Source organism: Myotis lucifugus, unplaced genomic scaffold (assembly GCF_000147115.1).
Source record: "Myotis lucifugus unplaced genomic scaffold, Myoluc2.0 scaffold_26, whole genome shotgun sequence".
NCBI classification, from domain to species: Eukaryota; Metazoa; Chordata; class Mammalia; order Chiroptera; family Vespertilionidae; genus Myotis; species Myotis lucifugus.
In genome coordinates this window covers 9,602,526-9,617,353 of record NW_005871074.1, presented here as the reverse complement: position 1 = coordinate 9,617,353, position 14,828 = coordinate 9,602,526, and the positions used below count along the sequence as shown (strand labels likewise).

The window sequence follows — 14,828 nt, the reverse complement described above, 5'->3', positions numbered from 1 at the left end:
ATATATATATATATATATCAGCATAAAAATGAATAAAATCTTGCCATTTGCAACATCATGAGGGTATTATGCTAAGTGAATAAGTCAGATGAAGAAAGACAAATACCATATGATTTCATACATATTGGAATCTAAACAAAACAAAACAAAACAAATGTACAAACAAAACCAAACAAACCCATAGATACAGACAACAGACTGGTGGTTAACAGAGGTTGGAGCTTGGGAGAACTGGGTGAACTGGGTGAAGGGAATCAGTTGCATAGTGATGTACTAGTATATTAACTAGACTTTTGGTGCACATCACTTTGTAGTATATACAGATGTGAAATTGTGATGTTAAACACCTGAAATATATAATGCTATATACCAATTTTACTTAAAGAACAAAACACAGACTCACACACACACTATACACTTTCAAGGTTCTCCTGATAGAGGAAGTTGAAGAGCTGTCTTGACATTGGAAATTGAATGTAGTCTCCTGCATGAAATGTAACTAACCACAGGACTGGTGAGCCACTGAATTGGCTCCACCTGTGAAACCTCATCTCTGCACTAACCCCAGAAAAGGAGCCTAAAGCAGGTCAGTCATCCCAGGTTCCCCTTGAGAAAAAGGATAAAACGGGTGTAAGAAAGCATAAGGACAACACTGCAGTATCCTGACATTGGTGGATGGAATGTATACAACCTTTGTTGTTTTTTGCCTCACCCCCTCCTCCCAAACTTCATGCAAGATCTTAACATGCGAAGAAATATGCAGCCACTGAAGAGAGCAAACTACCCTAACCACAAGAGAATACTAAAAAAAGACAAAACCACAGAAGATCTATGCAAACTGAGATCATTCTCCAATATTTAAAACAGCAGTTACCATACAACAAAGCTAATACACTAGCGCCATCTCGTGGATGTTGCCCAGCCCTGCCCAAGCAGAACCCTCAACCCACAACAGCCCCATACCGTGCATTTGTCCTAAGGTTCTGGTGATGTCCTGAATGGAGAGTCTCAGCCGCTGCAGGGCTTGCAGCAGGGAGTCCTGGCTGGGCTGCAGCATGGCATTCGCTGCTTGAACAAGTGCCTGGGGAGAAGGTTCATTCACTCAGTCCGTTAGCATTCACTATGGCCCATTGAGGTGGAGTGAGCTGAGCATCAGAGCTATGGAAATCAGGAAGGGCGCCCTTCTGACTGCTGGACTGTTTTCCCGTGCTCCCCTAAATTCAATTTGCTGTGAGGTCTGCCTGAGAGGATAACCTTTCTGGGCATCTCCCTTGGACATATTTTTCTAGATCTTTCCACTGATTGCTACTTGCTATAATGCTATCCTTTTTCTCCTTCCTTTTTTTTGTATTTATCACACATTATAACAATGTCTATGTCTGTATCTTGAATTAGGAGACCCTCACCCCTGAGCTCTGTTTTCGTAAAATCAGGCAGATTCTATAGAGCCCATAGAGCCCCCAGCTCCAGAGGCCCTCCGTCATGAGAATGTTATAATACTTATGCCAGGATTGGTGACACAGTAAAGACTTAAAATATGCTCATCAGGGAAGGTGGTAAGGAAAGACATAAACCTAACTAATTATCTTCAGGCAATGCATGAAGATAATAGCTGATCACCTACTGCTCCATTGTCTTTATATTTATATTTTAGAGAGGAAGGGAGAGGAAGAGAGAGATAGAAACATCAATGATGAGAGAGAATCATTGATTGGCTGCCTCCTGCATGCCCACCACTGGGGATCGAGCCTGCAACCCTGGCATGTTCCCTGACCAAGAATTGAACTGTGACCTCCTGGTTCATAGGTCGACACTCATCCACTGAGCCATGCTGGCCAGACTGTCTTTTTATTATTATTTATTATCTTTTTATTGATTTTAGAGACAGGGGGAAGGGAGAGGAATAGAAACATTGATCGGCTGCTTCTCATAGGCTCCCTAATGGGGATCCAGCCCACAACCAAGGCATGTGGCCCTAACGTGAATCACACCAGTGGTCTATGCTCAACACTGAGTCACTCCAGCTGAACTCCACTGTCATTCGTCTTACAAAACTTGACCTTTCTGTAAGCTACCTGAACTCTGAAGGCTAGGTAATCTCAGTGATGGTTCTTTTCCTGAGCCTTTGCACAGCTGTTCTCTCTGCTAGAAATATGTCTGTGTGTCTGTTTGCCTTTATGTCTGTCACTCTTTCTCTCTCTCTCTGCTTAATTCCTATATATATCACTGAGGTTTTAACTTTAGTTGTCATTTCCCCTGGGAAGTTTTGCCTGACCCTTCAGGTCTGAATTAAGTTTTAGATGTCTTTTTATAAAACACTGCATTATTTTCTTATTACTCTATATATCAACCCATCTTTCTCCACTATATCAGGAGCTTCTCTGGGGGTCAGAACCATGTCAGTCTTGTTCTCCCATATATTTCATTGTCTAGAACAGTGGTTCTCAACCTTGGCTGCACATTAGAATCACCTGGGAATCTTTTTAAAATCCTGATTTCTGGGCCTCATCCTCTGGAAATTCTGTTTCTTTGTTACTAATGTTGTGGCCCTACCCCATAACAAAGAAACAGAATTTCCAGAAGATGAGGCCCAGAAACCAGGATTTTAAAAAGATTCCCAGGTGATTCTAATGTGCAGCCAAGGTTGAGAACCACTGGTCTAGAATAATGCTTGTTGTTAAATGGACAAATGGTCAATTCCATGTTTTGTAGGATTTGGGAGAAGTGAGTATCAATATGGGCTAGAACATGACCTCTTTCCTCAGATATAAAACAGCAGGTCAAGGCCTATGCTCATCTATATTGATTAATTCACCAAAGTAAAGCTCAGACTGATTTCTTATTGAGAAAGACAAAACAAAACAAATCAAAACATGCTGAGGGTGGAAAATACCTTAATCCCAGGTACTGCTGCTTTCTCTACCAAAACAGTCACCAGTACAAAACCACGCAGGCTTTCTCCCCCAGGGAAAGAGAAAATGGTGTCCAAGTTCCTTGGGAAGGAGATGACCATATGGTTAGAGAGGCGTGGACAGCATGAGTGTGTACAGCCCACAGGCCCCCTCAGAGTTAGACAACTGTAAGCGCAGAGCAGAATTGGTGAACACTTCTCTCTATAGGGAGGCCCCACGGATGAGCATCCCCCTTTAGGAACATTCAGGAAGGGAAGAGAACAGATCTACTCAAGCCCAAGTTCACCTGCTCTGAGGACTCTCAGAGTCCAGCATGGCCCTGATGGTCCCAGACCATTCCCCCAATGGAACAGCTGAAGCCTGAGTGGGCAGGTCATTCTGATTCTTCCCAGGACCAATCTATGGCCCATCACACCATTCCTGTCAGGAGCACAGAGTCTTAGAGCTACAGTGACCACAGCAGCAGCTAATGCCTTGCTCCTTGTTTTTGTTGTTATTGTTTTTATAGATATGACCCAAAGAAGCAAATACCTTGCTCAAGGTCACATTGCCAGTTAGTCACAGGACCAGGTGGGGAATAGTTTCATAACTCATGCTAGTGATCTTTCTAATCAATCATTTTTGTGTTGATTTGTATGATAGGGTGAGAGCTAGAGGACTGTACAGAGGAATCACTTTTAAATGACCTGTGACCATATGGATTCCAATATCCCAGATATAGAGCCAATCTACAAAACTTAGAAACTTTACTCCATAAACCACTCCTGCTTCTAATAGTTTAAGTAAGAAAGGAGAAAACAAACGAGAAGAAAGGAAAACAAACACAAAATAAAACAGTCAAGAATACCATTGTTCCAGCAGTTACATTAGTGTAAGAAATGGTGTCTTCACCCCTCCATTCCTCAATTTCCTGAGCTACAGCTTTTATACCAGACCCCTTTATTGAACTGAAGCTTGGTGGTGGGAGAAGCAATGTCAATCAAGTTAGAGGCCGACTCTGCTCTCCGGAGAAAGAAGAGCCTAAGGATGTCTAGGCCAGACCTGCCTCAAGAGTTGCAGTCCAGGTGACATAATATTTCAAAGGAATTCTTCTGTAGCTGTGGCAGTTACTGCCTGTAATTTACCCTTCATAAAAGTTATGGTGAAATGAGAGATCTTTTCCAGATCATTAAAGAATTGGTAAAGTTTTTCCTTGCATTGCACTTTACTTGTTTTTTTATGTACAGATTGGAAAATCCAGTTAAAAAATTAATCCCCTAATCCCATATAAGAGGCAAACACTGATAAATTCTGGCCCTTTTCCCTTTAGCCTTATTTTTGCATGCATTTATACATAGCTTATATACTATACAGACAATTTGATATGCTTCTTTCTTATTTTGCTGTAATCTTTTAAAATTAGCATAAATTCTCAAGTGATTGAAAGATTTCTGAGAACTTACCTGATGTCCAGGGGCCTTGAAAAATTTCAGTTATTGACAATCACAAACAACAAAAGAAAATAAAAGAATAAATCAGTTTGTAAACAGACATCCTTCTAGGGTCACATGTATACAGGCATACACACTAATGTGCAAATGCACACACACTTACACAGGCTATGACTAGACAACAAAAAGCGAGCCAAATCTCAACTCTTGTATCAGCCCCAGAACATTTAACTTGTAGTAGTGTGATAAATCATTTTGCTCCCTTTATATTTTTGCAATTATCACAAGCCCAATTTTTGTTGTAGATATGCTATTCCAACTCACCTTTAAATATCTACTTTAGATCAAGTTCCAACCTCTTGCCAAGTTTTTCCCTGATTTTTATAAGTCTGCAATGATGTAATGTCTTTGAAATTCTGAAGGGTTTACTGTTTGTGTCACTGACATTTCTCATATACTGTTTTGATTTGTTATTTAACCACTTTGGGCTGTACTTTGCTTTCATTTCTTCATTGTACTTTGTGTTGTGCGAGGCATATTAAGAGACACCAAAAAAATAATTGCCAAGAAGAATCACCACTGAACCCGGGATTGTCTCTGCCTCTCTGAGATTAAACTAGCCCTGCATTCTTGCCCACTGAGAAATTAGCGTTTTGTTGTTTTCTTGACTTTAACATCCTGGCCTACCCATTTTTTCCCTTTAACTTTCCCTACTCCTCTTTTTCTCTTTGAATCAGAGATTTGGTTTATTATTAAATATCCAATGTCTTGAACAGAATAATTTCTTCACATCTATTTATTTTTTTTCTTTCTGTTCAAATTCTGAGCCAGATTCATCACCTTCCCATGGGAATATCAGTCACCAATTTTTGTTATTAAAGCAGAATTTGTCAAAGATTGTAATTAATAATTGTAGAAAAATTCCAGGGCTCAGAAGTCCTTACACAGATGAGATGGCCCATATAAATTAGTCTTAAAAGTTATGTTGTTGTTTTTTTATTAAGCTACTAGTGTCCCAGGGCACAGATCCATGCACACTGTAAGAAAATTAATTAGAAGAAAGATTCATGCTGTAATTACATTACTGCAAAACATTACATGTCAAAATAGTATATATAATATAGTATTATAAAATTAAAACACACGTGCAATTGGCGCCAGCGAGAGCTTTATATGTATCGCACATGTGCAAGTCAATGTTTATTTTTTAAGTTGCCAGTGCCAGTGGCTGGTTGGTCAATCAGTCAGACGGATGGACAGTTGGTCACTTAGCCTTTTATATATATAGATGTTCTTTATTTAATAATTTAAAATATTTTTAATTGATTTTTAGAGAGAGAGGAATGTAGAGATATTGATTTTTTGTTACACTGATTTATGCATTCATTGATTCAAAGATCAAACCTGCAACCTGGGCATATTAAGACGATGCTCTAATCAACTGAGCTAATTAAGGGCTCATAAGCACTTAATTCTTTAAAACAGATTCCCATCATGTCTGGCAATCCTGTATTTACCCATACCTTTATACTAAGGAAGTCTTCCTCACATCTAACTTAAATGTCCCTTTAGCCATTTTCATAAGTCACAAAAGTGCTGTTTCTTGCATCTATGGCCTGAAATAAATTTGGCTGTAAAAATAAATTCAAAGGGACACTTATATAAATAACCATGGACACAGACAATAGTGCGGTGAAGGCCTAGAGTGGGGGCCAGGAGCAGACTAGAAGGGGTCAATGGGGAACAAAGGGGGCATATGTAATAATTTCAACAATAAATATTATTAAAAAATACTTCACCACTTCCACTCCATTCTATTTATTGTAATTTCTTGTTTTTAAAAACTCCTTCTACTTTTCTTTAGATAAATGCCAATATCCTCAACCTAAACTTTTGAAAGAATGATTCTAGTTGGTGGGGATAGATAGCATTATTAATCAAATAAATATGTTTTTTAAATATGTTTTTAGAGTTTGATCACAAGAGAGCATCATTGATCGGCTGCCTCCTGCTGATTGAGCCCTCAATCCAGGCATATACCCTGACCAGGAGTCAAACCATGACCTCTTGGTTCATAGGTCAATGCTCAACCTCTGAGCCACACTGGCTGGGCAATCAAATTTTTAATCTGACATACCTAGAGTACCTACTCTCAATTCATACATAATCATTCATTTGTAATCTCTATATAAAGAACACTTACTGCATTCCTGGTCCTAAATTGTCTTGAATGGAGGACATATTAGAGAATGATTGAAACCTGAATATGCAGGAGCTTTAAGGTTGGGTTGAGAACTGCAAATTTGATATGGCAGCAAACAAATGAAAGTGGTCTGCATCAATGCAATGTGGGTTGAGAGGAAATTTCTGGGACCTCTGATTTTTGAACATGTATTCAAGTTCATCTCTTTTCTGCAACCATATGGCAGACAATAAATATGAACATCTTTAATCAAAAAATAGCTGAACAAGCCGGGAGCTTTCTAGCAGGTCACAAGACTGTCCATTACTCTGTTTCCATCTGTTCAAATCCAAAGCACTCTCTCCTTTCTTACCTTTCAGAATTCCTTGTAGTCCAATTTGTTAGCACCAAATCTGCATGGACCAGGATGGGAGGGAGCCCCAAGTCCCTGGAGACTTCCACAAAGGGAAGGGCAAGGTTTCTTGGCAGAACCTATCAGATATAAATCCTGACAATGAGCACATCCTAGAAAGAGTGCAGCAGGGGAGGTAACTGTGGCTATCTTTTATTTCAGCAATCCTGTGGTAGAGAAACGACTTGGGGATAAACTTGGATTATCTGAGTGATCTCTACATGCACACCTCACTCTCAAGTTTTTTCTGTTAACAATTTAGTGAATATATTGTTTATGAGTACAATCTGAAATGTATGTGGAAAAGTAGAAGATTGGCGTGCACACATATACATGTAGTATAAAATAATATCTGAATGTTAATTATGCATAAAAGGGCATTACCAAGTGTTTAAGCATAAATTGGAGCTGAAGTAATGAGCAGTAATATAAAATCTATATGAATCTATCGATTTATCTAGCTATCTATTTATATGTATAGACTAGAGGCCCGGTTCACAAAAATTTGTGCACTCGCGGAGGGGGAGGGAGGTCCCCCAGCCCGGCCTATGCCCTCTCGCAGTCTGGGACCCCTCGGGAGATAACAACCTGCTGGCTTAGGCCTGCTCCTGGGTGGCAGAGGGCAGGCCCAATCCCTAGGTGCAGCCCCTGGTCAGGCTCAGAGCAGGGCCGATTGGGGAGTTGGGGCGCCACCCCGTCATGCACAGAGCAGGGCAGATCGGGAGGTTGCGATGCCACCCTCAGTCACGTTCAGGGTAGGGCCGATTGGGGGGTTGGGGCCCCGACCCCTGTCACACACAGAGCCACAGGGCGATCAGGGGGGTTTGGGCGCTGCCCCCTGTCACGCTGATCCCGATGCCGGGAGCCTCGCTGCTCCGCTGATCCCGGTGCTGGGAGGCATATTACCCTTTTACTATATAGAATAGAGGCCTGGTGCACGGGTGGGGGCCAGCTGGTTTGCCCTGAAGGGTGTCCTGGATCAGGGTGGGGGTCCCCACTGGGGTGCCTGGCCAGTCTGGGTGAGGGGCTGAGGGCTGTTTTCCGGAAGCGAGTGACTAAGCTCCCAACCGCTCCTTTTTTTCTTTTTTTTTCTTTTTTTATTCTGGGCCAGCTTTAGCTCTGAGGCCTCACTGCTGAAAACATGGATACAATGTTTCGGTCCGCCTGGCTTTCAGTCCAGCTGGTTTCTGGGGTTTTGTTTAGCTTCTTATTTGCAACATAGTACATAGTTGCTTAGAGTTGCAGCTGAGAGGCCGGCAAGTGAGGCGGGGAAGGTTGGAGTCCTCCTTCACTGGAGCAAGCAAGCCTCATGTTCGCTTCCAGCTGCCTGGCTGCCGGCCGCCATCTTGGCTGACAGTTAATTTGCATATACACACTGATTAGCCAATGAAAAGGGTAGCGGTCGTACGCTAATTACCATGTTTCTCTTTTATTAGTGTAGATATGTAGATATATGTACATTTGTGTGTATAAAACTGAAAGCATATATATGTACTAGAGGCCCAGTGCATGGATTTGTGCACTGGTGGGGTCCCTTGGCCTGGCCTGCGCCCTCTTGCAATTCAGGACCTCTCGGGTGGTGTCAGATAGCTGGTTTTGGCTCGATCCTCACAGGCCCGATCCAGATAGGAGGGAGCCCAATCCTGTGCATTGAGCATCTGTCCCCTAGTGGTTAGTGCACATCATAGGGACCAGTTGTTTGGTCTTCCGGTCACTTAGGCTTTTATATATTTGTATGTGTGCACACATATATGTATATGTGTGTTTATGTGTGGTCACTGATTCCATTAGTCACTTCATAAGTCAAACCCAATAACAACTTCAAATAAGTGACCTCAAAACAGTTCCCATTCGACCCCTGAACTACCTGAGGAACACTCTGCCCCCCAAATCCAGGAAAGCAACTCAGATCTATCTGTGGACAAGGCTAGTCTAGATCCAAAAGAACATCCTTTGGGTTCCTTGCTCCCACTTCCATTTTTATTTACCTTTAAAATAGAAATATCTACTTAGAAGCCTTGCTTCTGCCTTTGTTTTTCCCTATAATATTTATAAATAGACTTGGGATAGATCTGTTTCTTAGGTAGAAGCAACAAAGACCTTTAAAGACTTTTAAAATGCAAACGTAGGTCAGCTTCCCTCAGGAGGCAGGAGATGAGGAGGACAGTGCAGAAGAGAGGTGTCTACTTAGCTGAAAAGTCAGAGAAGATACAAAAAAAGTAAGATAGGATTTGAGGCTGGAGAGTAGGGGGCTCATGGGGCCTGAAAAGACATGGACCCTCCTTGAAGCTGGAGACTCCATCATCTGTCACCCTCTCTACCCCTTCCCTGATGTAGTATTATGGTTTGGAGAACAGGCAAGGGAGGGAAACCTAATTGGGATGTTCTATTGTGGGCCTAGATATCAAACTTTCTAACAATAGACACATACTTTTTTAAAAGCTACATGTACTAACATTTATTTGACATTTATTTTATGCTAAATTATTCCTGGGCCATAAGTTTTGTCTCTTCCATTTCTTCTGGGATGTACTTTTATTCTGTGCAGCCTCCTCTTCTGGTTTAGGAACAATCTTCCCTTTTCAGTAAGAATCCTTCCCATGTGGCAGGGAGAGCTTTGATGGGGGTTCCTCACCCAGGAGCTCTGTGGGCTCTGTGCTGCATCTTGGGAGCTCTGTTCACCTAGATTTTCTCAATAACCAGAGAATCTACATCTATACCCTCAAATTCAGCATTTAGCCACAGACCCTGCAATTAGCCCCACTGTGTGGCCTGAACACACCTGCCAACTCCACCATTGTAAGGATGGAATGGTACATGTTGCTTCTGTAAAGTGACAGATATTTGGTGACTTTTGGATATGAAACCCTTGATGACCTGGGCAGTTTCACGAGTGTTCTTAAAGTGAACATGAAGATTTGAATCTTTTGATTGGCATGACTTTGTGGGATTTTCTGAAACAATGAACAGTGAACCATTTTCAGAGGTCACCTCAGGCTACTGCTTATGGGAAGTTATACTGACACTTAAAAAATCTGGAGCAACCCTAGCTGGTTTGGCTCAGTGGATAGAGCATTGGCCTGTAGATTGAAGGGTCCCAGGTTTGATTCTGGTCAAGGGAAAATGCGTGGTCAAGGGCAAATGCCAGGCTTGCAGGCTCCATCCCCAGTAGGGGGTGTGCAGGAGGCAGCCTATCAATGATTCTCTCTCATCATTGATGTTTCTATCTCTCTCTCCCTCTCCCTTCCTCTCTGAAATCAATAAAAAATATATATTTAAAAAAATCTAAAGCAGCTTTATACTTTGCTTTGTCACTTTCCTTTTTATCTTCTCACAGGGAGTCTCAGGCACCTACTTGAAAGATAAGAGGTAGAATTAACCAGACAAACAAAACAGGTATAGGCCATTCCCTTGACCATGGAATGCTGGAACATGAGCAGCTCCCTGATATCTGGAAAAGATGCATTTATATAAAATGAAAAGCAGTCATCTTTTATACTATAATTAGTGGAGCTCGGAGATTTCATGTCTCAAGTTTCAGGCTGAAACTGTAAAATGTTATGCAAAGATTCAGAAGAGATTTACATGAATTGTTAAGAGTCAAACCAATAATTGGTAGAGAGCAAGCAGTTGTGTTGTAAATGTCAACCTGTACCTCTGGAGGAAGGAGTGGACATAAGTGAAATTAGACAGTTTGGAGTCTGGCCTTGGACTTTCCATAAACTGGCCATCTGACCTTGGACTTTCATGGTCCTCAGCTGTCTGTAAATTGGACACAGCTTAGATCTATCTACCTTATGGGACTGTGAAAATTGACCAAGACAATTGATGTATTAGCAGTACAAAATGCTGTCAGATATGAGCTATCAGTAAGTTTTTATGAGATTTCAAACTTGCTTTCAAATGCAACTTTTCAAACATTCTTGGGAGTGGGTGACAGATAAAAATAGATTCAAAATGTAATAAAAGGGCTACCAGTTCTAAAAAAAAATTAACCTCTCAGTCAGGAGGAAGCCATCTTTCATTTAAATAGGCTCTTTGCCCTTTCTTCAACTGACACCCAAAGAAAAGAACAAGAAAGGACCCATTTTCCAGAAAAACACTGTGGTGCCGAGCAGACAGCATGTTCTAGGTGCAGCAGACCTACCCCATGACCAGACAGACATCAATTTATCCCTTACCTCTGCAGGCTGTGCCTCTCCCTCCTGCCAGACATATCCCATGGTGATGAAGCTCAGGACCAAGTGAGCTAGGCGCCGTTCCCTGTAGCCCTTGAGAAACTGGCAGTTTAGGAGGGGCATCTGTTCAAGAGAAGTTCCAGAGATGGTCAGTTGCAGGGGATGGGATGAGCACAGGGGTTCTGTGGCTTGAAGGGTTCTTTGGGTACAAGGAATGGATTCTACCTCAATGCAAGAACCATGCACACCCATTTCTCCCCTGATCCCAGGACACTGCAGGATAGGAGGAGGCAGCCCAAATGATATTGTTCTGCAAGTACCTAACAGCCCCACCCAAGTCCCTGAATTGTGCCCATGGTGGTGCCGGACACTGGTCTCCATCACTGAGATGACCACTTGGTTACCTAAAATAATTAAATTGATTAAGATCATTTATTACATGGGAATCCTCAATGGCAACATTTTGAAAAATATATTTTAATTGATTTTAGAGAGAGAAAAGAAGAGAGAGAGAGAGAGAGAGAGAGAGAGAGTAAAACATTGATCAGTGCCTCCATTACACACCCCTACTGGGGACCAAACCTGAAATCTTAGGCATGTGCCTTGACCAGGAATCATCCCTCCACCTTTTGGTGAACTGAATGATGCTCATCCAACTCAGCCACACTGGCCAGGGCTTCAGTGGCAGCTTTTACGAGCACAATCACATCATTTACAAACCAGGCACCTCTGCTAGTATGGAAGCATAGCACAGACTGACGGATCTCAGAGGGAAGGGGAGAGGGGGTCAGGCAGAGAATAACCAAATAATTAAAATGCATATGTGCATAATCCATGGATACAAACAATAGTGTGTTGAAGACCTAAGGTGGGTTGGGAACTGGGCTGGGGGTGAGGGGGGGCAACGTAGGAAAAATAGAGGATACCTGTAATACTCTCAACCATAACTTTTTTTAAATAGATGCTGAAAAATATTTTATCTGAAGTGGAAGGAACAACTCAACCCTCCTTTTTGCTAAGACTTACTAGTATTTTATTAGCAAAATTTCTTTTATCACTGAGAGAATGAATTGTGCATCTAATTGTCATTCCTATGTAATTTATGGAGTATTCAAATAATAAGGGTTTATCTTATTATTTATTCAAATAATTGGGTTGTATCTCTCCCAAGTAAAAGCTTAAATCATAAATAAAAAAATTAATGATAGCCATAACCGGTTGGCTCAGTGGATAGAGCGTCGGCCTGCGGACTGAAAGGTCCCGGGTTCGATTCCGGTCAAGGGCATGTACCTTGATTGCGGGCACATCCCCAGTAGGGGTTGTGCAGGAGGCAGCTGATCGATGTTTCTCTCTCATCGATGTTTCTAGCTCTCTATCCCTCTCCCTTTCTCTCTGTGAAAAATCAATAAAATATATTTTAAAAAATTAATGAATAAAAGCACCTGTGCTTACTTGGTATCTTTAGCCCTAAAACAGCCCTGCGCTGTGGGCAGTAAGGTTTCCCCGGCCTGTTGAGCTGGTGGACCTATGTCAGTTGCTCCTGGGGTGATGGCAAGGCTATTTACCTGCTTAGTCAGAGGTCAGATCCTATTCGTTCTCTCTTTCCTGGCTGAGATCTAACCAGCTGGGTATCCTAACAAAAAGAGGCCCTGTGGACTTCGGAATTTGACCACATTCCTAGAGGGAGGTAGCTAAGCTGGGCCAAATGGTTGTCCAGCCCTTGTTTCCACACTCCCGGTGACCCTAGCTAGGTCTCTGAACCTCTCCCTGCCCGTTTCCTTCCCGGGTCACACAGGTGGTGTCCTCATCGAAGCAGCACCCTGTACAGAAGTTAGTTATCACTATCAGCAATACCCAAACAGATATCGCCAGTTTATTAGTTTTGCCTGGGCCGGCCCCGCCTGCCTTGGCTGACACCAGGACCCTGAGTTCCACTTGCAGGCACAGCGCCCGCAGCTTGCCTCCTTCTTCCATCCCCTCCCCAACCCTAGACACAGCCTGTCTAGATCTTCTCTGGTGCCCCTCTCCGGGGTCCGAAGAAATCCCCTGAAGGAGCAGCGGCGAGTGTCTAGGGTTTCCTTTCAAGTTACACCCCAAGTGAGCTGGGACCCACCCAGGCCCAGGGGCAGCTCGCGCTTGGGGCTCTCCGACGGAATCCTTCTCTCTCTATCCACTAGGGGGCAGCCTTTCCTAACCTGTCTGCGTGTTTCTTTCTCTTAGAAACTGGCTCTGAGATAAAATTGCCTACTTAAGGTGCCCTAGTGTGTGTGTGTGTGTGTGTGTGTGTGGAGGGGGGAGCTGAGATGTTGCATTTTAACTGGAACCAGCCTGAGAATTATAATGGCATTTATTTATTAAGTATTTATTCTAAGACTCTTACTAAAGAGCGTTGAAGGCACAATGCTAAAAACTTCTCATGCAGGGTGGTTCCCTTTCCCCAAACCCACAGAGTCAGAGAGGATAAGGTCTTTTGACAGAGCCTGCGGGCACTGAGCCAGGTTGCTATTCCCCTTCTTCTGACCGCAGCCCGGCTCTCTCAAGTTAGTACTGTCTGCCTCCACAAATAGGGAAGCCACAATGTGCAATTTTGATTTTTCTAAAAGCCACATTTTTAAAATAGTAAAAAGAAACAGGTGAAATTTAATTAAAAATATTTTTGTCTCTGTCAATATATTTACAATATTATAAATGCAATGTCAATAGAAAAATAATAATATATTTAATAGTCCCTTTTTTCTAGTAAGTCTTCAATATCCAGTATTTTACATCTCAATTTGTTTTAGCCACATTTTGGTTCTGTTTCTTGGACGAACCCTGACTAATACACCTCCCAAGGGTCCCACCTCCTAATTACATTGGAGTTTTGACATATGAATTTGGAAGCAACACAAACATTTAGTCCATTGCACTCAATTTAACTATTCCCCTGTTGAGGTACATCTTGGTTGTTTCCAATTTGGGTGATTATTAATAAAATTGTTATAAACGTTTACACACAAGGTTTTCCACGAACATAAGTTTTCAGTTTAGTTGGCTAAATACTTGGTAGTGTGATTGCTGGGTCAGGTGGTAAATCTATGTTTAACTTTATAAGAATTAGCCAGCTGTCTTCCAAAGTAGCTGTACCATGTTGCATTCCCACCAGCAACATGAATGAAAGTCTCTTTCAGTACATATCCTCAGTAGTAGTTAGTATTGCCAGATTTTTAAAAAAATTATAGCAATTCAAATAGATGTTAAATTGTCTTTTAATACTATTATAAAAGAGTCTTATGTTATTCTGTAAGTAACCCAGTTTTATTATTTCATGATTAAAATTTGCAAATTTTCCTTTGTAATCTAGAAAATAAGAAATTTCACCAGCATGTCTGGGTGCCCTCTTACCCCCATTGTCTTTCTAATAGAATTAATTAATTGAGATTTTTAAAAATGTTATTCTTATATGCTTAAAGCTTCCCTTTCCCCCCACCTACACTACTTTGTGAGAGCTCTATTTTACGAAATTTGAATCATTCATTTCTCTTTTTCACATATTTTTATTTTTCTGATGACTGGCATTTCTTTCATTTTTGCTTTATGCTTTATACAATTTTTCAAGGAATTCCCTAAATTACCATTTTTTTCTAATTTATTTGGGTTTTCACTATGTTTTATTTGTTTCTTTGTTGTTTCCATAGTTTCTTTTATGTAGCAACTTCACTTATTTTTATGAAG

The 14,828-nt window shown here is 41.6% G+C and overlaps 1 protein-coding gene across 1 annotated transcript in view; it reads right to left on the bottom strand.

Annotated features, from left to right (window-relative positions):
* The window catches only part of IDO2 (indoleamine 2,3-dioxygenase 2), a 45,636-nt gene that overhangs the window by 13,237 nt on the left and 17,571 nt on the right, over positions 1–14,828 (bottom strand). The window contains exons 3-7 of the mRNA XM_006086254.3: positions 11,118–11,237; positions 6,898–7,016; positions 4,355–4,369; positions 2,894–2,993; positions 964–1,081 (exon numbers count right to left, since the gene is read on the bottom strand). Coding sequence (XP_006086316.1) covers positions 964–1,081; positions 2,894–2,993; positions 4,355–4,369; positions 6,898–7,016; positions 11,118–11,237 — 472 coding nt within the window. The remainder of the gene's footprint in view (positions 1–963; positions 1,082–2,893; positions 2,994–4,354; positions 4,370–6,897; positions 7,017–11,117; positions 11,238–14,828) is intronic.